Source organism: Mesoplodon bidens (assembly GCF_964165515.1).
Source record: "Mesoplodon bidens genome assembly, chromosome: 3".
NCBI lineage: Eukaryota > Metazoa > Chordata > Mammalia > Artiodactyla > Ziphiidae > Mesoplodon > Mesoplodon bidens.
Window position 1 is genome coordinate 60,919,071 of NC_138178.1, and position 26,132 is coordinate 60,945,202.

The window sequence follows — 26,132 nt, forward strand, 5'->3', positions numbered from 1 at the left end:
TTAGCATAGATTCTCATCCACTGTGCCACCAGGGAAGCCCGTACCACATCTTCTTTATCCATTCGTCTGTCCATGGGCATTTAGGTTACTTCCATGACCTGGCTATTGTGAATAGTGCTGCAATGAACATTGGGGTGCATGTGTCTTTTTGAATTATGCTTTTCTCTGGGTATATGCCCAGTATTGGGATTGCTGGATCATATGGTAATTCTATTTTTAGTTTTTTAAGGAACCTCCGTACTGTTCTCCGTAGTGTCTGTATCAATTTACATTCCCACCAACAGTGCAAGAGGGTTCCCTTTTCTCCACACCCTCTCCGGCATTTCTTGTTTGTAGATTTTCTGATGACACCCATTGTAACTGGTGTGAGGTGATACCTCATTGTAGTTTTGATTTGCATTTCTCTAATAATTAGTGATGTTGAGCAGCTTTTCATGTGCTTCTTGGCCATCTGTATGTCTTCTTTGGAGAAATGTCTATTTAGGTTTTCTGCCCATTTTTGGATTGGGTTGTTTGTTTCTTTAATATTGAGCTGCATGAGCTGTTTATATATTTTGGAGATTAATCCTTTGTCCGTTGATTCATTTCCAAATATTTTCTCCCATTCTGAGGGTTGTCTTTTCGTCTTGTTTATGGTTTCCTTTGCTGTGCAAAAGCTTTTAAGTTTCATTAGATCCCATTTGTTTATTTTTGTTTTTATTTCCATTACCCTAGGAGGTGGATCCAAAATAATCTTGCTGTGATTTATGTCAAAGAGTGTTCTTCCTATGTTTTCCTCTAAGAGTTTTATAGTGTCCAGTCTTACATTTAGGTCTCTAATCCATTTTGAGTTTATTTTTGTGTATGGTGTTAGGGAGTGTTCTAATTTCATTCTTTTACATGTAGCTGTCCAGTTTTCCCAGCACCACTTATTGAAGAGACTGTCTTTTCTCCATTGTATATCCTTGCCTCCTTTGTCATAGATTAGTTGACCATAGGTGTGTGGGTTTATCTCTGGGCTTTCTATCTTGTTCCATTGATCTGTGTTTCTGTTTTTGTGCCAGTACCATATTTTCTTGATTACTGTAGCTTTGTAGTATCGTCTGAAGTCAGGGAGTCTGATTCCTCCAGCTCCGTTTTTTTCCATAAAGACTGCTTTGGCTATTCGGGGTCTTTTGTGTCTCCATACAAATTTTAAGTTTTTTTGGTTCTAGTTCCATAAAAAATGCCAATGGTAATTTGCTAGGGATTGCATTGAATCTGTAGATTGCTTTGGGTAGTATAGTCATTTTCACAATATTGATTCTTCCAATCCAAGAACATCGTATATCTCTCCATCTGTCCGCTTAATCCCTCATTGTGCATATGAGGACACAGACCAGGCTGGTAGGAGCAGGTCTGGAAACTGAGCCATTACAAATGCAGCATCTGTCCACACAGTGCCCTCCTCACCCAGCACACAGTGCAGGCCAGTGCCTGGAGCCGTGGAAGTTCTGACTGGATGGTGGAATGGGGATCACAGTTTGCTTGGAAAATAGGATTTTATAACTGATTAGACACCAGGGGTAAAGAAAGAGCTGGAGAAGAGCAGAGGTTTCCAGCCCGATGACTGGGAGGACACCTGGGCCAGTGAACAGGCGAAGCAGGGCTGGGAGAGATCATGGGGTGTTTGCTTTGGGACATGTTGAACTTGGGGGGCATGGGGCATATTTATGAAAGGTACAGAGTAAAGTTCTGGCAGGCCTTGGAAACCTGGTGCTGGAGTGCAGGAAGGAGACAGGACCAAAGATATAAATTGCAGGTCATCTCTTCAAAGTGGAGAACTGGAGTTGTTGCAGGGGTGGGAGGAAGGCAATAGAATGGAAGGGAAATAGAAGCCAACCAAAGACGGCTCCCCTGGTGGCGCCGTGGTTAAGAATCCACCTGCCAATGCATGGGACATGGGTTCGATCCCTGGTCCGGGAAGATCCCGCATGCCGCAGAGCCACTAAGCCCGTGCACCACAACTAGTGAGCCTGAGCTCTAGAGCCCATGAGCCACAACTACTGAGCCCATGCACCACAACTACTGAAGCCCGCACGCCTAGAGCTCGTGCTCCGCAACAAGAGAAGCCACCACAGTGAGAAGCCTGCGCACCGCAACGAAGAGTAGCCTCCGCTCACCGCAACTAGAGAAAGCCCACATGCAGCAATGAAGATCCAACTCAGCCAAAAATAAATAAATAAATGAAATTTATTTTTTTAAAAAAGCCAACCAAAGACTGCAGCCACAGCTCCCTTTGGACAGGAGAAGGTAGAGGAGGAACAGAGGTGCACAGAGATAGGCAGGAGTCAGGGAATGCAGCAGCCTGGAGGTGAGGGATGAGAGAGATGCACTGGGGAGCAGTCTACGTCCCAGTAAAAAAGGGTTAACATTCCATAGCAGGAGGCCTGAGCAGAGAGGTAGCTGAATCTAGCCACTAGACCGTTGCTCCTGACCTTTGCAGGTGCAAGTCAGCCAGAGTAAATGTTATTTAGGAAGTTTGACAGTGCAGAGGAGGAGGGAGATTAAGGGGTGCCAGGGCTGAGGCAAGGTGTGGTGTTTCTTTTCTTCTTGAAGGCTAGGGTAGACTTAAACATGTTTCTTGGAAAATGGAGAGGAGCTGGCAGAGACAGAGGGAGATAAGAGTTGGAGGGGAGAAGGAATGCTTGCTGGCGGGTGATCTTGAAGGAGGCAGGAGGGATTAAGGTCAAGGACATGGCCCGTTGACAGTTGGAATGGAAGTCTCTGAGCTGAGGTGGGAGGGCCGGTCTGGGGTGAGCACTGAATCTCCCGGATGGAGTGAGTCACGCAGGAAGAAGAAAACCAAAGGGCCAAGGCTTGAGCATTGGGAGAAACCCAAAGGTCAAGGTCAGATAGGCACCAAGAAGAGGACAGCTGGAAAACACAGTCATGATGTCCAGAGGCCCAGACAAGTCAGTCCATGGTACCCAGCCCCTAAGATGGGGCTAAAGGAAGAGGACCAACAAGGATAACGTTTGCTTTGGAGACAGGTTAGAATGATAAAGCTCAAGTCCCTTAAGCCACATAAACACATGCAAGATTTCTCTGCTTGCACTGGACTTCAACTTCCAAATATTTTAATTAAACCAATATGTGAGTATTGAAGATATCAAAAGAACAAGGGCATTATTAATGTGAGAATCAGGCAACTAACCACTTGATCCTTTTAAGTCATTTCCTCATTTAGGTCTAATCTGAGTAACAAACATTCCTGTAGCTCCACGATAATGTTCCTGGATTTAAAATCACAGCTTGGTTTTTTACCCCTCAGGGACTTATTTCTTATCTCATGGGTCTTTTTGAAATAAGCAGTTATCAGATTAACCTTTAGCTCACTGACCTTGGGTTGAATAGGTAATTTTTCCCCTGAATCATAGGCTCATAAGAATTCAAGCCAAAATTCCAAGCTGGCTTTAAGCAATAAATACTGTAATTAACTTCTAACCAGGCAAGCTAACATTTTGCTTGGAGAAAGCATCGTTTTTGCAAACAAATGCCTCTTAAATAAAAACAATTTCATGCCCTCTTTTTCCAGTGTGATACTTTACAGGGCTTGGTAATAACCAGTGCTTCATGTGAGAGCATGTTCTTAGAGATTTTTAAAATCCAGTTTTCTCTGGTTATCTGTCCAGCCAAGGAAGATGCACTATCTTTTAGGGGTCTGTTGTCCCTAACAGAGTTCTTTTCCATCTGAACTGTTGGGCAAGTTCTATGGAAGCCCTACCGAGCCTGGTCAGATGTGACTTCCATCCTGCCCAAAAGACAGGGCAGAAATGGAGCCCAGGGCTGTAGCAGGTTGGGATGGACATTTGTGACTGAATGTTACCAAGGGGAGGGGGAAGGGGGCAGTGGGAGGAGGATTTTATCATGGTGATAATAAAAAGCATCGACTGCTAGACAGTCATTACCATTTTTAAATCCTCTACAATGTACCTCCTTATTCCCTGCACTCAGGACAGACCTCGCCCACTGCCCAGACAATGAATATCACACTGTCTTTAGTTCAGTCAGTGAAATAGGTGAAATTAAGACCCAAAGTAGTGTCAGCAATGGGAGTCTGAAATCAGCAAGTCCCGAGAGTATTCCAAATGTGCAGCCAGAAAACCAAAGCCCAGGGTCAGAGCTGAGCTGGAAACTAAAAGGGTATATAATTAAGGTGTCAGTTGTTAGAAGGGATTTTTTTTAAGTCCTAGGGCAAACACAAGCCAGGAACCAAAAGGAGAATAAAGCATCCCATGTATGGGAATAAAGCATCCCATATATGCAGGAAGGGATCCATTGTGAGATGAATTATGAATTTTTGCCAAACAGGTTGCCACTGTCTGACCTGGTTTTTGTGATTTGGTTCAGCCATGCACATGGCGGCCTTTCTCCAAGGAGGTTTTAAAGTAACCACATAATTTCTGTCAGCATTCAGAGTGAGGGGCGTGTAATGTGGCCTGAAACCTGGCCTTATTTTCTCAACACTGTGGCAGAGACTCCTGTCCTGTGGTTATGGTGCTGCGCACACACAGTGCAGAGAGCTTGGGTGGCCCTGGAACACCGCCACATATAGCAGCAGCAACAACCAGAGGTCTGTATTCTGTGAGGTCCTGTCCCCAGCCTGCCATGGACATTCAGTTATGTGGGAGGTGGTGTGACATAGTGTAGGAATTTAAATATGGAAGCAGGAGCCTTACATTCCACCCCCAGCTCTGCTACTTGCTAACCTCGTGGTTTGGGGCACAATTCTTTATTTTAAAACCAGCTTCCTCACCTAAATAATGTGAATGGAATAAGAACAGCTGAGGAGGAGGAGTAATTGAAATAAGGTGTGTGAATTTACTTTGCAAACTGTAAAATGTTAAGGGATGTAAGAGTGAATTGTCTCCAGGCTCTGCTGATTGGTTTTCTGGTTGTCATTAGGCCTTAGCCAGTAATTTTTAATTCGTATCCAAATTCAAGGGGGGAAAGGAATTGATGGAAATCATCAATTCCATCCCAGCACAGTGCACTCACTCCAGGGGAGGTACCTCACTTTCAGAGAAATACAGGCCAGCCCGATCACATGCTGCTGGAGGAGACATCCAGGGAGCGCTGGGATTTTCATTGGAAGGGGAAAACTCTGCAAGGAAAGTGAAAGCTGTCTCTGGATTGTAAACATAAAGGTTCTTATGTGGAAGACAGATTTGGATTGTTACACGTGTCTTCAACAGGAGTAAGAGCACTAGGTAACACTTCTTAGGTACAGATTTCAGCTCATGTAAGGCTATGGTTCCCAAACTTTGCTGCAAATTAGAATCACTCGGGAAACTGTGAAATCACCCATAGCCCCGGCTGCACCCCAAACCCATTATATCAGAATCTCTAGGGGTGGGGCCCAGGCATCAGTATTTTTTAAACCTCTCCAGGTGATTTCAATGGGGAGCCAAGTTAGAGAAGCACTGATCTACAGAAAGGCTGATGGCATCAGAACTAAGCAAAAAAGTGAACTGCTAGAGACATGGAGATTCCCTGCCATTGAAGCTGCTCAGACCCAGTCTGAGTGTCATGTAGTTGTGATGAATGCAAGCCTTCCGTGGACGGTTAGACTGAAGTTCACCGACCTCAAGTTCCCACCCATCCTGAGAGGCTGAGTCAATGCTCTGAGGTGGAGGTTTTCAAATTTCCTTAATAGTTCCAAGGAACTATTTGTTCAAATAAAATATCTAAAACAAAAGAAGAAGGAGTTGGCTTCCTCCCCACCTCACCCCTACACATACCAAGTCCATTCTACCCCCTTCTCCATGATGACCTGTGAGGACACTGTGGAAATCTAGAAAGTTAATGAAAAGCTCTAGGACTCCAGGGAACACAGTTTTTAAAACCACTAATTTAAGGGAAGGGAAATAGGATTTCCACAGAAATGAATTTTGTATTCAGCCATCTGTAGTTGGAATCCTGATTGTTTTGATGAATAGAAGTAGCAAATCCAAAATGGAGAAGAGCCAACATAAATGGCCATGGACTGAAACTATTTGTTAGTTGGGAACATGAACAGCATCAGCCAGTCTGTGGTTCATCCAGTGCCTTAAAAATTAGACCCAGGTCTATTTCTGCTTATTATCTTGGTGCCACATGTAGGATATAAGAGCCACTTCCTCCAGGTCACCATGGTGTTTCCAAAGGGAAGAATGCTTACATATTATTTATTGACACTTCCCTGGCTTTGCAGTCACATATTGAGTGTTCTCCCTGAATGAGCTCTGTCGTTATGTCCTGCAGTGTGCAAAGCATGTCTTGAACCCAGGTGTTGTCATTTCCAATATTTGTTTGCAATTTCATGGCACCTTCTGTGCCACACAGACTCTAGCTTCTGTACCAAAGCCATAACTTACATATATGGCAGCCTAGTAACAGAGAAAGGAATAGGAAGTGAGAACAAATAAGTCGAGTCCTAGTTCTGCTGTTAGCCAGCTGTGTGAATACAGACAAGTCACCTAACTTACCAGTTTTCTCTCCTCAAAAATGGAAATCATAATACCTGCTACCTATTTCATAGGATTATCGTGAGGTTAAAAAAAGCCAAGGTCATCCTCTTAAGTTATATGAACTATGCGTGATTATTGAAAGCAAAAATAACACTGGGAGGATTTCAGTGTATGTAGATGTAATACATATGGCAAATATATCAATAATATAAATAGGGGAGTGTGAAAGGACCTATATGTTTTCAAGACTTTATGTTTTATTTGAAGTGGTAAATGTTAACATTAAACTGTGACAAATGAGGTTTGTGTATTATAATCCTTGGGTAACAACTAAAAAAAGTACAAGAGCTATGAACAAAAAGCCAATAGATAAATTATATGGAATACTAAAAATTATTCAAATCCAAAAGAAGGAAGGGAAAGAGAGAACAGAGGAACAGAAGACAGAGGAGACAAACAGAACACTAAGAAAATGGTAGACCTAAATCTAATCAATAATTATGCTAAATGTAGATATTGTCCAGTTGGGTTTTTTTTTTTAAGACCCAATGATATGCTCTCTGTGAGAAACCTACTCTAAATTTAATGATAAAAGTAGATTAAAACTAATAGGATAAAAAAAAAGATATGCCATGCAAATACTAAACAAAAGAAAGCTATGTAAACTTCAGAACAAGGAAAAATTACCAGGGACAAAGAGAGAACGTATATAATAATAAAGAGGAAATTAGCAAGAAAACATAGCAGTCATAAATGTGTATATATCTAAACAGCAAAGTCCCAAAATACATAAAGCTAAAACCGATAGCACTGAAAGGAAAAATAGACAAATCCACAATTATACTTGGAGACTTTAGTGTTACTGTCAAGATAATTAATAGAACAAGAAGACAACTTGATCTAATCAACATTTATACAACAGTCCACCCAGCAGCAGCAGAAATATACACTCTTTCCAAGTGCACATGGAACAGTCAGCAAGATAAACTGTATTCTGAGCCATAAGGTAGACCTTAACAAACTTAATATAGTGATAATCATATAAAATAGCTTTTTATTCAACCATGACGGGAATTTAACTAGAAATAAGTAATCAAAGGAGATCTGGAAATTTCCCAAATATTTGAAGTTTAACAAAACATGGAAATAAAATGACAAAAATTTCATGTGAACTTAGAAAATATTTTGAACTGAATGAAAGTGAAAATACAGCATGTTGAAACTTGTGGGATGTAGCTAAAGCAATACTTAGAGGAAATTTGTAGTGTTAAATGCTTATATTGGAAAAGAAGAAAGATTCCAAATCAGTAATTTAATCTTAAAACTTGAGAAAGTAGGAAAAGAAGAGCAAATGAAAGCCAAAGCAAGCAGAAGGGAGAAAATAATCAAGATAAGAGCAGAAATCAGTGAAATTGAAAATAGGAAAACAACTGAGGAAATCAATGTGCCACCCATTTCTGGGCCCCACTTCCTCGGATTCAAGTTCAGGAGGTCTGATATGGGGCCTGAGAGTTTGCATTTCTAACCAGTTCTCCGATGCTGCTGCTGTTGACTCAGGATTCACACTTTGAGAACCATGGCTCTAGCTCTGTGCTGCCCTAACTGGACCCCATCATCACTTGGTGCTCAATACCCCAAGTGCAGGAACAGTGCCCAAATGGGGTTGATTCCATTCTGAGCTCCACCTTGCATTCCTTAACCCAATTTGGAAAGGGAATTAAATCAGAGAAGTAAAAAAAGATAAATCTGCTATATTCTTGAAATCTGAATTGAGTGAATACTTCCAGGGAAAAGAACAAGTCTATCTCCCCTAAGAAGGGGTTGAAAAGCAAAAAAGGTAAGGAAGCAATTAGGTATAATGAAGAATGGCTGAATGTTGATAATTCCTGAAGCTTGATGATAGGTACATGAGAATTTATTATACTGCTTTGTTTACTCTTAATATTATATGTTTGACATTTTCCATTTTTAAAAAAGTTCTTTTTAAGTAAACTGAGATTATAAAATAGAGGAGCCTAGCAGAAGATGGATGTGTGTTAGAGGAAGTTTAAATGCTATTCTCAAATTCTCAAGATGATTTAGAGATAAATCCACTTCACCGGTGCTTCTTAGACTTTCCTTTAAGCCCCTAGTACTGAGGAAAGTTAATACTTACCTGACACTAACAAGGTAGCCCAAGGTTGTTCTACTGCAAGTCCAAATTTCTTTAAAATTTTGTGTTTTCTCTCCCAAATGTGGTTTTGCATCCTAGTTAGTATCCATTTGGTTTCATCTAAAAATGTTTTAAATTATTATCATGGGAAAATGTTTCCTACCTGTTCACCTAATAGATGGACAAGCTGCCATCATTATCTGTATAACCCTTATAACTCCAAAGACATAAGTGGTTCAGTCTCAGGGAATTATCAAGTGCAAGAACCATAGCTCAACAAAGTAATTCAATAGGAATTGTGTTTGCTTTCAGAGGACATTGAAATTGATATGCATTTATCGCTCAGTGTTCTCATACTCAGACAACAGAAGGGTTTGGGTTCATTTGTGTCTCTGCAATAAAACTCTTACATTACATTACATCTAAGTACATCCTATGCTTTTTAGATTAACTTCTGCCATTACCAATTCACTAGTAAGGATTGAATTAGTACCATCATCTTGGAACCCTCAGCAAAAAAGTAGTGTGTATGTGTTAATCCCAAACTCCTAATTTATCTCTCCCCCCCACCGGAAGAATCTGAAAAAGAATGTGTCTGTATGTGTATACATATATATATTATATACACATAACTGTATCACTTTGCTGTACACTTGAAACTGACACAACCTTGTTTTTTAATTTTTTTGGTTTGGCCACACTGCGCAGCATGCAGAACTTCCCCAACCAGGGACCTAGCCGGTGCCCCCTGCAGTGGAAGCACAGAGTCTTAACCACTGGACCGCCATGGAAGTCCAACAACAATGTAAATTAACTATATTTCAGCAAAAAGGCTTTAAAAAAAGAAAGGAATAAAAGGGGTGAAAATGCTATTAGACTGGTTGTTTGGAATTTCCCACAAGATCTTGCATCTTTTCATTGGATTCAAGTTTATGCTTGAATCTTAAAAACAGGTTTGTTGGAAAAAGAGTAACATATGTATTATACACACACATAAGTATCACATTAGTGTAGGTGCTGGTTAGGACAGGCAGGGGGAGATGTCAGTGAGAATCCAGTGTGAAGGGGAAAATAAAATAAGACAAGAGAGGTAGGCCTTGTAGAGCAAAAATGTCCTGAGCTGACGAGACTGATTAATTCAACTTTCTGCTCCTGAGGTTAAAAAAAATCTTGGGAGCTTAGATGCAGCATTTAGAATAGTAAAACAATCAAGACAGCCATTGATTGAGCCTCGGAAAAAACAGGTCACGGACCCTAAGATTAGGGTTAAGAGGTTAGAAGCAAGAGAGAGCAGCTCTTGACTAGGACCCTCGGGATGAGAAGGGGATGCTAGCTTTATTCAGCAACGTCTACTGAGTGTCCTTTTGTCACATACTAAATAAGACAGGGCTCCTGCCCTATGAAAAATCACAGTAGGATTTTTTTAAATCTCAGGTACAAATTACCGACATTTTCCATACTTGACTGAAGAAGCCAAGGGGGCTGTGCAAGATGGTTGAAGGCAGGGTCAAATCACACAAGACATTGATTGTGAATCAGGGGAGGGCGGGCTTTATCCTTTAGGCATGGGGGTATTTTACAAAGATCAATCTAGGGTAGCATGCAAGGAGATCCATGATCAAACTTCTGCCGTGGTCCAGGGGTGAGGCAAACCGAACTTGAATGTGGGGAGGGGACTAGGCAGGAGGAGAAAGGAGAGAGAAAAGCAGGGAAAACCCAAAGATGATTGCCAAAACTTGAATCTGAGTAGTGGGAGAATAATTCTTTTTTAAAAGGAGGAAGAGTTAGGAAGCAAGTTCATTTAGGGTGAGAAAGATATCGGGTTTATCTCTAGATGAACTGAGCTACAATGAGACCTGTTAGAGTAACTAGGCTCCTGGAATTCCTTCTAAAGGGCAGGGAGTTCCCCCCTGCTCGTGGGGAGTAGACAGTTCAGCCTAGAGAAGAGAGGTGGCCCCAGATGGCTGCAGTGGCAGAGCTGGCGCTGCCCATGAGGCATGGTGGACGCTCAGAAACTCTGGTGATCATGAACTTTGGGGCCCCTCCTATTCAGCAGCCAGTGTTCTCTCCTAAAACCAGATCTCAGCTGTCCCTCTCCTGATCAAAAACCTTTCATGGCTCCCCAGTGCCCACCATCCAGCCCTCACAGTCCGCCCACAACATTCACTTCCCACCTCACCTCCAGGGGCTCTCACTCCACACCCCCGCCCTGCTCTACACCAGCCCCCACCACCCTGTGATGCCCCTCCTCTAACCACACCAGACTGTCCCCCACCCCTCCAAGGTCAGGCCTCTTCTGGCCTCTGCCTTTGTCCATGTCCTTCTCTGTTCTCCCCTGAATTCCTCCCGCTACCCCCCCATCCTCTGCCTGGTGAACTGCTTCTCACCCTGCAAATTCCTGCTCAGACACCACCAACACCCTCTGCTGTGATCCGCTGCACCCCATGGAAATTTTACCAGTCTCTCTATTCACGTCACATTAGTATGTGTCTAAGCTCCCAAAGTTGTGGGCTGTGTCTTACCTTGACAGCCCCGCAATACCTCTTTGCTTAGCTTATTGTCTTAAACCGTAGATGGGATCTATTTCATACAACATTATTTGGGGCTTAAAAATACACAAACTTTCTTTATAGTTAGTAAGCACTCCAAAGGAAATTTGGAGTCAAAATAAATCAAATGTTAATATTGTGAAGAATGAGAATTAGCTGTACTTAGCCATAATTTAGCAATTAAATAACAGACTTGGCAGTTCCCTTTATTCAAACCCCTCACAACCTGTAATCACACAGTGCCAAAGAGAAAGCCAACCTTCTTTCTCTGTTACTCTGATTTTCAGTCCAAATGTGTTACATCATGTTGTAGAAAATCACACCTGTTCAATTCTTTCCAAACTCAAAATGCCAAAGTAATCTGAACTGAAAAATCAGTGTGATATGTGTGTATATTTGTTTAACGGAAACCATAATCTGGACATTTTAACAGACTGGACCTGGATCTACCCAAAGAGAGATGTTGCTTTTTTTTTTTGTCATTTTTTTTTTCAACAGAATTTTTAGGCATCACTGCATGCATTTACCATTTTGACCAGGAGGAATGGAGGACATTTTTGAGATTGAAATTCTTAAACAGGAGCATCTAGATAAAAGCAGGACTTTAAGGAGTTTTCAAGAGCCTCTTATCTGAACTCCAAAGTTAAAATAAGATAGATCGGAACAATACAAGGACTTCCCTGGTGGTCCAGTGGTTAAGAATCCGCCTTCCAATGCAGGGGATGCGGATTCGATCTCTGGTCGGGGAACTAAGATCCCACATGCCACAGGGCAGCTAAGCTCACGCACCACAACTACAGAGCTGGTGTGCCGCAACTACAGATCCAACATGCTCTGGAGCCCACGCGCCACAACTACAGAGGAGCCCGTGTGCCCCAACGAAGAGCCCGCGTGCCACAACGAAAGTTCCCACATGCCGCAACGAAAAGACCCAACGCAGCCAAAAAAGAAAAAAAAAAGGAACAATACGGGCTTCCCTGGTGGCGCAGTGGTTGAGAGTCCGCCTGCCGATGCAGGGGACACGGGTTCGTGCCCCTATCCCGGAAGATCCCACATGCCGCGCAGCGGCTGGGCCCGCGAGCCATGGCCGCGGAGCCTGTGTGTCCGGAGCCTGTGCTCCGCAACGGGAGAGGCCACAGCAGTGAGAGGCCCGCGTACAGCAAAAAAAAAAAAAAAAAAAAAAAAAAAGGAACAATACACCTCATAATTTACTTCTATTCAATAAGCATTTATTAAGTGCCAAGCAAGAGCTAAGTAGTGGGGCAAACATGTACATGTCACAGTATCTGCTTTTAAAGCACTCACCTTCTATCAAGGGAAGCAGGTATATACACATATAGTTCAGGGAAATAAAGTTAATAATAGAAACCAGCCATAACCTATATTTATGTATAGATGCTACTTCTTTCAAAGTTGCATCGACCTTGCACTCTAAGCCTTCTTCATACTCAGATCCTAAAACGTCTTTTGCACCACTTTTGGTCTTTGGCAGCTCTGTAGAGCATCACAGTGACAGAATGTTTTGTGTGATCTGTGCATATGGTCTCCCTACAGCATGTTTTTTTAATTAATTTTTATTGGAGTATCATTGATTTACAATGTTGTGTTAGTTTCAGGTGTACAGCAAAGTGAATCAGTTATACATATACGTATATCCACTCTTTTTTAGATTCTTTTCCCATATAGGTCATTACAGAGTATCAAATAGAGTTCCCTGTGCTATACAGTAGGTCCTTATTAGTTATCTATTTTATATATAGTGGTGTGTACATGTCAATCCCAATCTTCCACTTTATCCCTTTCCCCCCAGTAACCATAAGTTTGTTTTCTACTGATACATCTGTGACTCTATTTCTGTTTTCTAAATAAGTGCATTTGTACCATTTTTTGAGATTCCACAGATAAGTGATATCATATGATATGTGTCTTCCTCTGTCTGATTTACTTCACTCAGTATGACAATCTCTTACCTATCAGTAGATGTTCAAAGCACATTAGAGAATACCGGGGCTTTGTCTGAACTTCTTGTTTGATTATACACATTGTTTCCCCTTCATCACATTATGTATTTCTAGAAGTTATCCACCGAAAGTTAGCTCAAAGCTTTAGAAAAATAGATGGGGAGCAACACACTTGTGGTTCAGGATGCAGGAAACAGTGGCACCTACTTCTGCTTTGGAAATTCTGTTATCTAATCCAGTCCTGGCTGTACATTAGTATCATCTGGGAGCTTTATATATTTTTTTTTTCCTTTTTTCTCTGCGGTACGTGGGCCTCTCACTGCTGTGGCCTCTCCCATTGCAGAGCACAGTCTCTGGACGCACAGGCTCAGCGGCCATGGCTCACGGGCCCAGCCGCTCCGCGGCATGTGGGATCCTCCCAGACTGGGACACGAACCCGTGTCCCCTGCATCGGCAGGCAGACTCTCAACCACTGCGCCACCAGGGAAGCCCACCTGGGAGCTTGTAAATCACTCGCTGTGCAAGCTGTACCTCAACCAATTAAATCCAAATCAATGGGGAGATGCAACCCAGGTGTGAGTATCTGGGGGAGAAGGCGTCATCTTGTGTTTTTAAAAGAAGTTTTTATGTGGAAATAATTTGAATTCAAATTATTGAATAAATGTTGAAAAAGTTAAAATAGTACAGAGAACCCCTGTATTTATTTATTCAGAGTCACCTATATTTTTTCCCTCTGAACCATTTGAGGGTAAGTTACGTGTACCACAGCCCTTTATCCACAAATACACCAGTTTCAGTGAGTATTTGCTAAGAATGGGAATACTCTCTTACGTAACCACGGGATAGCCTGCAACTTCACACATCTACATTGACACAACATTTACAAGTATTTAATTTACCGTCCATACTCCGGTTTTGTCAGTTGATCTAATAATGTCCTTTATAGCACTTTTCTTCCTCCAGTTCAGGAGCAAATCTAGGCTAGGTACTACATTCATTTGACATTTCTCCCTCTCCTCATTTAATCTCTAATGTTTCCACAGACTTTGTCTTTTATCATATTGACATTTTTTAAGAATACAGTCCCCCACCCTTAAAAAAATTAAAATGTTCCTCCCTGTCTGATGTTTCTTGTGACTAGATTAAAGTTATACACTCTCAGCTGAACCCTGGGTTAGGGGTGGTGCGCCCTTTGCAAGGTACCATGTCAGGAGATACACAGTGTCTACCTTTTCTCACTGGTGCTGTTAATTTTGATCACCTGGTAAAGTGTTGCCCAGTTTCTTCACTGGATAATTACTCTTTCTTTTTCTCCCTCGCAACTAATAAGCAGTCTGAGGGGCTGACAAGACCACTGGAATATATTGCTCCACATCAAAATTTCCCCCCAAGGTTTAGTGTGTGTTGATGATTTCTGGCTGATCCAATCTTTACCATGACGATTGCAAAATGATTTTCCAACTCCAGCACTCTCTCTATATTTACCAGTCGGCCCTTGAAATTTTTCACAAGCAAGAGCCCTCCCTTCTCCCCCATGTATTTATTTATCTACTTATTATTGGTATGAGCTCATGAATTTCCTTTTCTTTCAGTAATTTGTAATTTGTAATTTGTTACCATACTTACTTAGGTGCTCAGACTGTCTCAGATGTGGCCAATAGGAGCTTCTTCAAGGTGACTCCTATGTCCTTGTGACATGTCCCCATCATCTTTGTGAACACTTCCTTACTCCCAGGCTTATCTTATACCTACCCTGCCCCATCCCTGGAACTAGTCATTTCTCCAAATAAGGGTGCCTTTTCATGCGGACTGGTATTAGAGACCAAGATTAAGGTGCAGGGTATGCTTATTGCTAGTGGGGTGTCTCTGCTTCTTAGCCCTCTTAGCAGACAGAGCTAGGAAATATATGCATGTGTGTATACATATGCAAACACATAACAAAAATACACATACTCACATATGTATACATATATACGGTGTACATATAAACATGCACATATACCTACATATACATGATTTCAAAATTATGAATTCACACTGATATCTTAAATTTAAATCCATACCCCACAGTGTTCCCCCATTCCATATTTGTGTGGCTCCTTTTCCACAGTGAGATCCCTGGCTCCCAACAACAAGTCCAGCCACTTTGGAAAAATGTTTAGCAGTGCCTACTGCAACTAAGCATACATATGCCTTTAACACAGCAATTCTACTTCTGGGTATATTCCCAACAGAAATGAGAACTTATGTCCACCAAAAACATACAAGAATGTTTTATAGCAGCTTTACCCAAAGGAGCCAAAAACTGGAAACACCCAAAAGTCAATCAACAATAGAAAAGTAAATCATGGCATATTTACATGATACTAAATTGCTATGAAAAAGAATGAACTACTGATAAATGCAACAAAGTGGGTGAGTCTCATGGGCATCAAGTTAAGTAAAAGATGTCCAATGCAAAAGGATATGTATGTTATTATTCCATTTATATGAAATTCAAAAACAGGGAAACTATGGCTCTAGACAGCAGAGTAGTGGCAACATTCGAGACTTGTGAGGATGGGGTAAGGACTCTGAGGGGACCAGGAGGAGCCTTGTGGGGGGCTGGAATGTTCTGTGTTTTTTCCAGGTGGTAGTAACACAGGCATAATACAAATATAAAAAAAATCATCAAGCTATAAACTTATCATTTAAATACTTTACTATATGTGAGTTATATCCTATTTTTTTAGTTAATACAGCTATAAATTGGGCTGCCGATGCAATTAACTCAACTGAAATGACTTAATCGGACCAAATTCACATGTGTTCAGGAAATGACAACTCTATCAGAACTTAATCATCTGCCTGACAACTACTGCTTTTCTGTTGTAATACACATCCAGTGTCAGTAATGGGAAAATGGGAAAAAAACTGTGCATGGAGGGTCTAATAACTATTGTAATTCTAAAATAGTGATGAGTTATTTAACAATATTTCATAATATCTGTTAACATGCATAATGTGAATAGATAAGTGATTTCTATTGGTGACAACGCCACAGTACTGCTAATACTGTTTTGGTTTGTTGCCTACATTTATAATAGAAGGAATGCTAAGTTTCACTTGAAGCTAGTGAAAATAAAGATGTCATTGACAGACCCCTCCATGGTGGTAATATGAAGTGAATAGTTGTGTTCCATTTTCAGGGTATCTAGATTAGCTAAAATATTCTGAGACTCACTTGGGATCATGCCCATATGTGGGCTTCTGTGGAAGCTCAGAGACCAGACCAAAAATGGCATGACTACAAACCTTCAGCTACATCATGGCAGTGGCCAGTGACGTCTGACCCCTTCACCCTTAAGTTTGTTGTGCCGCTTCCCTAATAGCTTCTAAGAATGGATGAAACATTAAGAAGCTTGGTATTTTGTTAATAGGAGGAACTTAAGCTTCATTTCCAAGGGAAGAAACAGACATCTAGATCACAGCGATCTGTTTGCTGTAAGGAAATCACCTTCTTTATTTGATTGTGGAAGCCAGTGTTTGGGTCATCAACAGTGGGCATTAAGATGGTGGGATAAGGCTTCCCTGGTGGTGCAGTGGTTAAGAATCTGCCTGCCAGTGGAGGGGACACGGGTTCGAGCCCTAGTCCGGGAAGATCCCATATGCCACGGAGCAACTAAGCCCATGCATCACAACTACTGAAGCCTGCGCGCCTAGAGCCCGCGAGCCACAACTACTGAAGCCCACGCGCCCAGAGCCCATGCTCCGCAACAAGAGAAGCCACCACAATGAGAAGCCCGCGCACCGCGAGGAAGAGTAACCCCCGCTCACTGCAACTACAGAAAGCCCCCCACGTGCAGCAACAAAGACCCAATGCAGCCAAAAATAAATAAATAAAAATAAAATAAGATGGTGGGATAAGGTATATGAAAAGCAGGGCTTGGACATATTAGCAATTCCTATATGAACCTTGGAGAAAGGCATTATTGGTGCAGATAGTTTAGGCCAAATATATATGCTCAGTGTTGACAACTAAAACTGGAATAAAACCCAAATGTCTAACAAGAATGGAGATTTCCTCTCATTGACATAGTTGTGAAGTTGCCTTTCAAATAGGCTTTGCCAAAGCTTGACCTTCAGTGAACACACTCATTAGCAAGAACCATGAATCACCTGCACCTTTTTGTGGACTAGTTCTGGACACCATTAATAGCTCTGGAGCTGCTTACAGGCACAGAAATTGTAGATGCAGCTGTTTTCAATATACAAGGCCAGGCCAGATGGGGGCTAGTTTTGGAGCTATTTCAGAAGCTAACCCGTGGGCATATGGAATCAGGACCATGTTTACTAAAAATCTGATGTGGCTTTTTTTTTTTCAATGCTTTGCTATTATATGATTAAAGATTCATCTAAACCTTTAGAGGGAATGTACAGGTAACAGTAGTGGATGGTAAAAAGATTCAGGATCCCAATGTTTTATTTCCTGGGGGGCCTTTGATGCTCTCTCCCCTACAGTACTTCAAATGTTCTTTAATGGACTTTTTGGTTTCCAGATAATAACCTCTTCTACAATACTGCCATTAAAAGCCATAAAATCTTAGCCAGAACCTACCTTAATTCTGAGCTCTTGATGCTCTGAATGGTCTTTTAAGGAGAAGCTATAAAAAAAGGGAAAATCTTTATATCCCTTAGTAGTATTTCTGTAGTACCTTGTCCTTTATATTAATTAAAAATTTTAAGCTTTAAAGAAAGTAAGAAAGTAATATATGCATATGGTAAAAAAAAATTTTAATGGTAGTAAAAAGATATAAAATGGGAAATAAATGTCTCCCTTCTAATCTCCCATCCCAACATAAACCACAGCTCCTGTCCCCAAATGTTAACAGTTTTAGAACCATCTTTCCCTGAAATGTTTTCTGTGTGTGTCTACATGTTTTATGTATATATGTTTTTATTTAAAAGCATATCACAGGGACTTCCTTGGTGGTCCAGTGGTTAAGACTCTTCCACTGCAGGGGGCGTGGGTTCAATCCCTGATCAGGGAACTAAGATCCCGCATGCCCACTGTGTGGCCAAAATGAAAAAAAAAAAAGTGTTCAAGTAAGGAAAACAAAAAAAATTTTTAATGTATCACAGAGTTCTTTTCATACCCACGTACACAGACCTGCCTCATCATTTTTAGGGTCACGTGATATTCCACTGCATGATTATCCAGGGTGACAATTTACTTAAGCAATCCTCTACTAATGGATATTTAGGTTGGTCTTAGTTTTTCTCAAGTTAAAACTGTCTGCAGAGAATATCCTTATTAAAAACACTTTTGTGTACTTAGAAGGACAGCCCTCAAGTAGTTTCCTAGAAGTACAATGCTCAGGTCAAGAGGATGGGCATTTAAACATCCTCTTGACCTGAGAACAGATTGTAACCAAACTGCCCTCCAAGGTTGAATCGGTTTACATTCCCACCAACAATGTCATGGGTGCTTGCTTGTTCACACACATGTCAATTCTGGCAGTATTAAATTTTTAAAACATTTACTGATCTGCTGGGTCAAGAATATTTCATTGTGGTTTTGACTTGCATTTCTTAAATTTTAAGTGAGGTAGAAGCATCTTTTCATTTGCTTATGGAATTTGTATTTGGTTTTCTGTGCATTGCCTATTTATCATTCTTTGCCTGTCTTTCTTTTGAGCTGTTGCCTTTTTCTACTAGATATTTTTGCATTCAGTAAGTATTAAGTTCCTACTACATGGTGAGCAGTATGCTGGGCTCACCATTGTTGGTGAGGAAATACCACTGTCTTTGCCCTTTGGGAGCTTACAGTACTGGGACACAAACATTAACCAAGTCATGCTCTGAATGGGTGTATGTACAGACTGAGTTAAGTGCCTTGAAGGAAAGGCTCTTGCATCTCTTAGAGCATGTGAGAAGAGAGAGACCTGGACTGAGGGTAGGAGAAAGTTACCTGAAGGAGCTGACATCTAAAGAACAAATAGGATTTGTGGTTAGGGAAAGCATTTCTGGAAGAAGGAACAGCATTTTGGAGGGAATGTGATGTATCAGATGAGCTAAAAGAAGGCCAGGGCTCAGAGCACAGAGAGAAGAATAACAGTGACACAAGATGAGGCTGGACTACATTACCTGGGCCCTGACCCCATTGATGATTGAGGGGTTCTTCTCCTAGAGAAATAGAAAGTATTGAAGGATTTTGAGCCACAGTTGGTTATCAAACCTGCATTCTGAAAAGATCACTCTGGCTGAAAAGAAGGTAAACAGGAAGACCAGTCAGAAGGTTTTTGAGTTAGTCCATATGAAATCTGATGGTACCTTGGCCCTGGATTATGGCAGTGGACATGAAGAGAAGTAGATGAGTTCAAGAAATATGGAGAAGGGCTTCCCTGGTGGCGCAGTGGTTGAGAGTCTGCCTGCCGATGCAGGGGACGCGGGTTCGTGCCCCGGTCCAGGAAGATCCCACATACTGCGGAGCGGCTGGGCCCGTGAGCCATGGCCGCTGAGCCTGCGCGTCCGGAGCCTGTGCTCCGCAACGGGAGAGGCCACAATGGTGAGAGGCCCGCATACCGCAAAAAAAAAAAAAAAAAGAAATATGGAGAAGGTCAAAATTTGATGATGGATTGGATATAAGGGATAAGGAAGGGAGGAAGTGTCCAGGATGATTCCTAGGTTCCTAATTAGATGGATGGTGGTACCATTTACTGAAATAAGAACCACCATATGATCCAGCAGTTCTACTCCTGGGTATACATAAAAAAAAAACTAAAACACTAATTCAAAAAGATGTATGGACATAGCAGCACTATTAACAATAGCCAAGATATGGAAGCAAACCAAGTGCCCGTCAACACATGAATGGATAAAGAAGATGTGATATATATATATATATATATATATATATATATATGTATATATATTCCATTACATATATATATATATATATATAATATTACTCAGCCATAAAAAGAATGAAATTCTTCCATTTGCAGTAACATGAATGGAGTTAGAGAATATTATGCTTAGTGTAATACATCAGACAGTGAAAAACACTATATGATATCAGTTATATGTGGAGTCTAAAAAAATAATATAAATGAATGTATATGCAAAACAGAAATGGACTCAGAGACATAGAAAACAAACTAGAGATTACCAAAGGGGAGAGGAAAGAGAGTATAATATGTAAAAATACTGAATCATTATGCTGTAAACCTGAAATTAATATAATATTGTAAATAAACTATACTTCTATTAAAAAAAGAAATACTGGAAGAGGTCAAGGATGAATTCAGGCTTACACAACACATCTGAGTGAAGCTGTCAAATAGCTAATTAGATATAAAAGTCTGGGGCCAGGGAATTCCCTCGTGGTACAGTGGTTAGGACTCTGCACTCTCACTGCTGAGGGCCTGGGTTCAATCCCTGGTCAGGGAACTAAAATCCCATAAGCCTGGGACCAGAGGAGAAGTCTGGATTGGAGACATAAATATGGAAGTCACTGGAATATAGTAATTAAAGCCATGGGCAAAGATGCAATCACCCATGAAAGGAGTACAGCACCCAAATCAGCTCTACTCTGAAGCCTTAAGGAACACTAACATTTAATGGCCGAGTAGAGAAAGATGAGACAAAAAAGAAAGAACAGGTGAGCAGCCCAAGAGCAGGAGGAAAACCAGCTGAGTGAGGGGTCCCAGAAACCAGTGAAAGAAGGTTTCAAATAGAATGGAGCAGCCAGGAGTGCCAAATGCTGCTGAGACATCTAATAAGAGGAAGGCTGGAAAATGCCCATTGGAATGGGCAACATGGAGGTCCTGGTGACGTTCATTTGAATTGTTTCAGTGAAATAATGGGGGGCAGGAGTCAGACTAGAGATGACTGAGAAATGAATGGGAAGTGAAAACACATAGACACCGTATGGACCACTCTCAAGAAGTGTGGTTTTGAGAGAAAACAGCCCCAAACCTATTCATCCTCAGTCTCTACTCTTGACCCTTCCTTGCCACTCAGTAAGCTGAAGTGATTTTCTAATTTGGTCTTTGACGTTCCACAGCTGTGGTCTCCCAGGAGCCATGGCAACAAGCCAGACAGGGATAGAGTCTGCAGGGGAGGCCACCTCAACCTTGGGGGCTCTTCCACCTCTCAGAGCAGCTTCTGACTCTGCAGGCCTGGGAAGGCCCATTGTAGAAAACGCTGCTGAAACTGGCTTTAAGAAACAAAGAGTCCTTATATTTTAGAGACACCCACTGAAAAATGTAAGGATAAATAGTGTCTGGGATTTACAAAGTGAAAAAAGCTAAGCCAGGAGTTGATCATTTATTGAAGCTGGGTGATGGGATGGGTACATGGAGGTTTATTATACCGTTCTCACTACTTTCGTTTATGTGTAAATTTTTTCATAATACATTGTAAAAAAATTAAGTTTAGTAGCTATGTAAATTGAAAGTACACAGAGCCAGTGACTATCACAGGCCCACTGTTGACCATGCCACTTAAAATGGGATCTCCTTTAAATACAATTTGCCATTCGCTTGTGGGTTTCAAGGTAGCAAATGTCTAAGGGAGTCAAGTCTGCTCTCAGATGCTGTCCTTTCTTCTCTCAATAACCCTAACACCTTGTTCCTTGCCCCTCTTCTCCGTTCTTACCTCCCTCCTGAGTCCACTGTTATTGGACTCCAAATAGCAGTTCTGTCACTTGTTCATGAACTTGAACAACTTCCTTCTCAGACTTGAACCATGTTCTGAAAGATGAGGATGCACATCCGCTTAACAATGTTGTGAAGATGAATTCTGACAGTGTATGTGGGAGTAGGTACATAGCTACATCCTCAAAAGTCCACAGAAGTCAGGTAATACAAATGAATGAAGATGACCAAGTAGGAGAAAGTCCTGTGACCCTTTTAGCCTGTCTTTAGCTTTGCCACTTTTAGTAGACATACCAGTAGGAAGAATTGTAAGAAATTTTCTATTCTATAAGGAAAATATTAATTCAGCATGATCATAAATGGAATAAATAATCTATATTCATAAATAAATGGGTAATAAACTGAGACTTAGCCTCAGTGTTGGGGAGCATTAGGGAGCGGTGGGGAGTAGGGCAGGCCAGAGCACGCAGGCCCCGTCTAACAGAGGCAGTCCTCCTCAGCTCCATGACTGCTGCCATGAGAGAATGTGGAGCCAAGGTTAACATGTCTTCTTGTTTTACAAGAGAAGCTAGAACTCTAAAATTTTTATGTGAAATCTCCCAATTCTTAAATTTGGTTTCAATTATTTACAAAAAAAGAACACTACAACGGCTAAACTAATTCCATTTGTGGGCCAAAAGCAGCTCATGAGCTGCCAGTGTGCGACCTCTCACCTAGATAATGGGATAGAACACAGTTTCCCTTCCCCGCCCCCTTATCTTCCAACTCTAACTTTCTCCTTTCTCTCATTTTCTACATTCTTCTCTCCTAACCACTCCCACCCTTCCTTTCTAGACTAAGTCCAAGTGGTAGAAGGGATTGAAGTGGGTTGAAGAAGTGATGAAGCCCAAAGGGCTGTGATCTAGATGCCTCATCCTGTTCCGGGGCCTAGGCCAGTGCCCTGCACATAGTGGATCATAATGACAAACCTGATGAATGAATAAGCCAGCAAGTAGGGAGCAGTCAGTTTCTTGTGCACACCTAGGCTTACCTGAGGACTCTCATTTTTCTCAACAGCCTTGCGAAGTCGTTCTGGCCGCTCCATCATCAACGGGAACTGGGCAATTGACCGGCCTGGAAAATATGAAGGAGGAGGGACCATGTTCACATACAAGCGACCAAATGAGATTTCGAGCACTGCTGGAGAGTCCTTTTTGGCGGAAGGTCCCACTAATGAGATCTTGGATGTCTATGTGAGTTTGAACTCCTGCCTGGATTTTGTATCTTCTTGCTTCTCAGGACCACACTTAGAACAAATAAACAACAAATATTGCCCTTGCTCAATAAGACCATTTGAGCGGCACCTTTTGGGGTGCCCTTACATGCTTGGCATTCATCTTTGCCCCTCACCTCCAAATGTACCTAGCTCATAGAAACCTTAAACTCTCCCAGATGCTTATTACCCTCAGCGTTTATTGAGCCAGTAAAACCAATTTTACTTGTTGAACCAAATCAGAGGCAAAACATATCCTTTATTTCATGAGCATTGGCTCTCCTCCAGGCACTTTCCTCCTGTGCTAATTTGGCGTGTTTTCTTTTTATGGCAAAAGAAAGCAAATGCCTAAAGCAGGACAAGACCACTCACAGTTCCCAGCCCTCTTCAAATTCTATTAAAGCAAGTGAAGAAACAAGAACTCCAGAGTACTCCAGACGACACAATAAAGCTTGGAGGAACAATATAGAGATTTAGTAGTCGTTCCCTGCATTCACAGAAGACAGAACTTTGATTTCTTTGACAAGAAACTAAAGTATTAAGTTGCCCCAGAGTTAAAAATGGTCCTTATTTTTTAAAAGAAACCACTAGAATCCAATCTTCTTAAAAAGATCAGGAAATAAAAGGTGACCGGAAATAAAAGCTCAAAATCACGTTTTGATAAAAAAGAATGCGCTCACCCATAGATATATATTCTCCCACCATCTCCAAAGCCATGCTGGTCTACTTGATATTTGCCAAGTTCGAATTTTATAAATATTACTTGTCCATCTATACAGTTACATGTTCATTCCCTTTGGGCCTAGTGGCTCATGGACTAGAAACTACAAAGGAAGTCTTGTTATAGCACATTCTGAATATTTTTTTATAGACTGTCCAGCTGGTGTTGGACTCCGGGTAAGTTTCGAATGGCATCAGGGGTAAAAACTCAGGTTGTTAAAGGCCCACTGTGGGTGGTCTGGGATGTGGTGGCCAGTAATAAGTTCATAAATGGGACAAGGTTTGCACTGGCAGAATGTTCACACAGAAGAGGCACAGTAGCGGGGGAAAGGCTTTCCGGCCCCAGAATGACTGTTGGCTTGTGTGAAAAGAGAAGTGAGGGGATTAGGAGTAGACAGCAGGGACCTGAGGTCACACCACCATGTCCCTCGGGGGCTCTCTGCTCCCCACCATGGTTCCTGGATGTAGGGGGCCCAGGGGTTCTCATGTCCGCCTCTGTTGGGTGATTTCTAGACAGGAGGCCACATATCACATGTAAGGAAGGGGTAAAGGCTGATGGTGTAACTGGATGGAATAGACACCCTCAGGGACCAAACAGGACCCACCCATGCAGGAGTGACTCAGAGAATGCCTGTAGCTAACAGGACCTCAGAGATCAACTGGATTCTCACCTCCTGCTTCTCCAGATGAAGAGATCGAAAACCATGAGATTGAGGGACTTGCTCTAGGTGACCCAGCGGGTAAACAGGAGAACTCCTTCGTAAAGCAGTAGAGACAGAAATATCACAGCGTGACCTGTCTCCTTGCCTGGCTCGTATTTTAACTGCAGATTTGCATTCCGAGGCTCCATTTAGCCCACCACCCTGCTTCCCTCCAGGAAAGCCATGAGCACAAAGGATTTTGTGCTCCAAAGCCAATAGGGAGGGATTTATTCTGCTGAGCCATGCTGGTTTGTTTTGTGTTCTTGTCCCAGACAATGTTTAATTGCTGACTTCCACAGCCCTATGCAGCTTTTGTCATGGGTCCCTGAGAGAATAGGACCCAAGGAAACTTATTGCCCTTATACCTGCTTTCCTCACCTCATCTCTCTGTGGTTCTGGAACTTTCCATGGATGAGAGGGGATGGGACCCAGAGAGTCAATGAGGGAGAGGGTTGGGTCAGACCCTTCCTGAGCCAGCGTCCCAGGCCAGGTAGAGGACTTGGGAGGAACCTAGGGGATCTCGGGGCGACGCTGCCAGAGGTCTGGCCCTTCCTTACATGACTCTATCTCGCCACCTAGTGTTCAAACTTAAGTGTCTATTTTGGATATTTTGAGGGCCATGAGCAAAACCTAAGCAATGGTAGAAGATGGTTGGGAGCCGACAGAAAGGTTCCCTACCATTGCTCCCATCTTCCTGTTTAAAATTTATAAAATCTTGACTTTCAACCTAGTTTTCTTCTTATTCTCTCAAAGACTACATTCTTCATTCTTCAAAAGCAGATAGCAAAAAGCCACCTGGAAATAGCTTTCGTTTAGTGGGTCACCAGTCCGCTAATATTATTAGATGTAAATCAGTCCACTCATTTATAGTTAGTGCCACTTACACCATTGAGCCCAAAGCCAGCAGGAAGGGGGTATGCATGTGTGCCAGTGCAGTGACATTGACCTTTGTGTTGTCAGATGATACACCAGCAGCCTAACCCAGGCGTCCACTACGAGTACGTAATCATGGGGAACAATGCCATCAGCCCACAGGTGCTGCCTCACAGGAGACCAGGTAAAATTTCTGGTTTTGCTGCCGGTCACTCCGGATCATTTCCTTTTAACGCCCTTTCTCTATTCTTCTTGTGTATCTGCCCTCTGTCTCTTGGTCAACGCAGAGAAAACCCATGGACATATATTTCAGAGTCAATGGGCATTGATATCAGAGGATGCTTCACCATTTGCCTGAGCCTTCACTGACAAGACTGTTTCATTCACTTGATTCAAAAATGAAGTGAACATTCTCAGTCTGTCTTTCCAGTTCAACATTTTGAAATGTCTTTTATGTTAGTTTCCTATCACTGCTATAACAAATGACCTTAAACTCAGGAGCATAAAGCAACACAAATTTACTGTCTTATAGTTCCGGAGGTCAGAAGTCCAAAATGGGTTTTGCTGGGCAGAAATCAAGGTGTTGGCAGGCTGTGCTCCCTGTGCAGGCTCCGGGAAAGAATCAGTTTCCTTGCCTTTTTCAGCAGAGGCCACCTGCGTTTCTTGGTTCATGGCCCCTTCCTCCGTCTTCAAAGTCAGCTGAATAGCACCTTCAAATCTCTCTCTGCCTCTGACCCTCTTCTTCTGTCATCTCTCCTTCTCTGACTCTCGCCTCTTTCTTACAAGGACCCTTCCGATTACATTGAGCTCAGCCA

At 42.0% G+C, this 26,132-nt stretch overlaps 1 protein-coding gene across 1 annotated transcript in view; it reads left to right on the plus strand.

The window, feature by feature from the left end:
* THSD4 (thrombospondin type 1 domain containing 4) overlaps positions 1–26,132 on the plus strand; it is a 588,944-nt gene that overhangs the window by 537,429 nt on the left and 25,383 nt on the right. The window contains exons 9-10 of the mRNA XM_081227432.1: positions 22,828–23,003; positions 25,405–25,501. Coding sequence (XP_081083558.1) covers positions 22,828–23,003; positions 25,405–25,501 — 273 coding nt within the window. The remainder of the gene's footprint in view (positions 1–22,827; positions 23,004–25,404; positions 25,502–26,132) is intronic.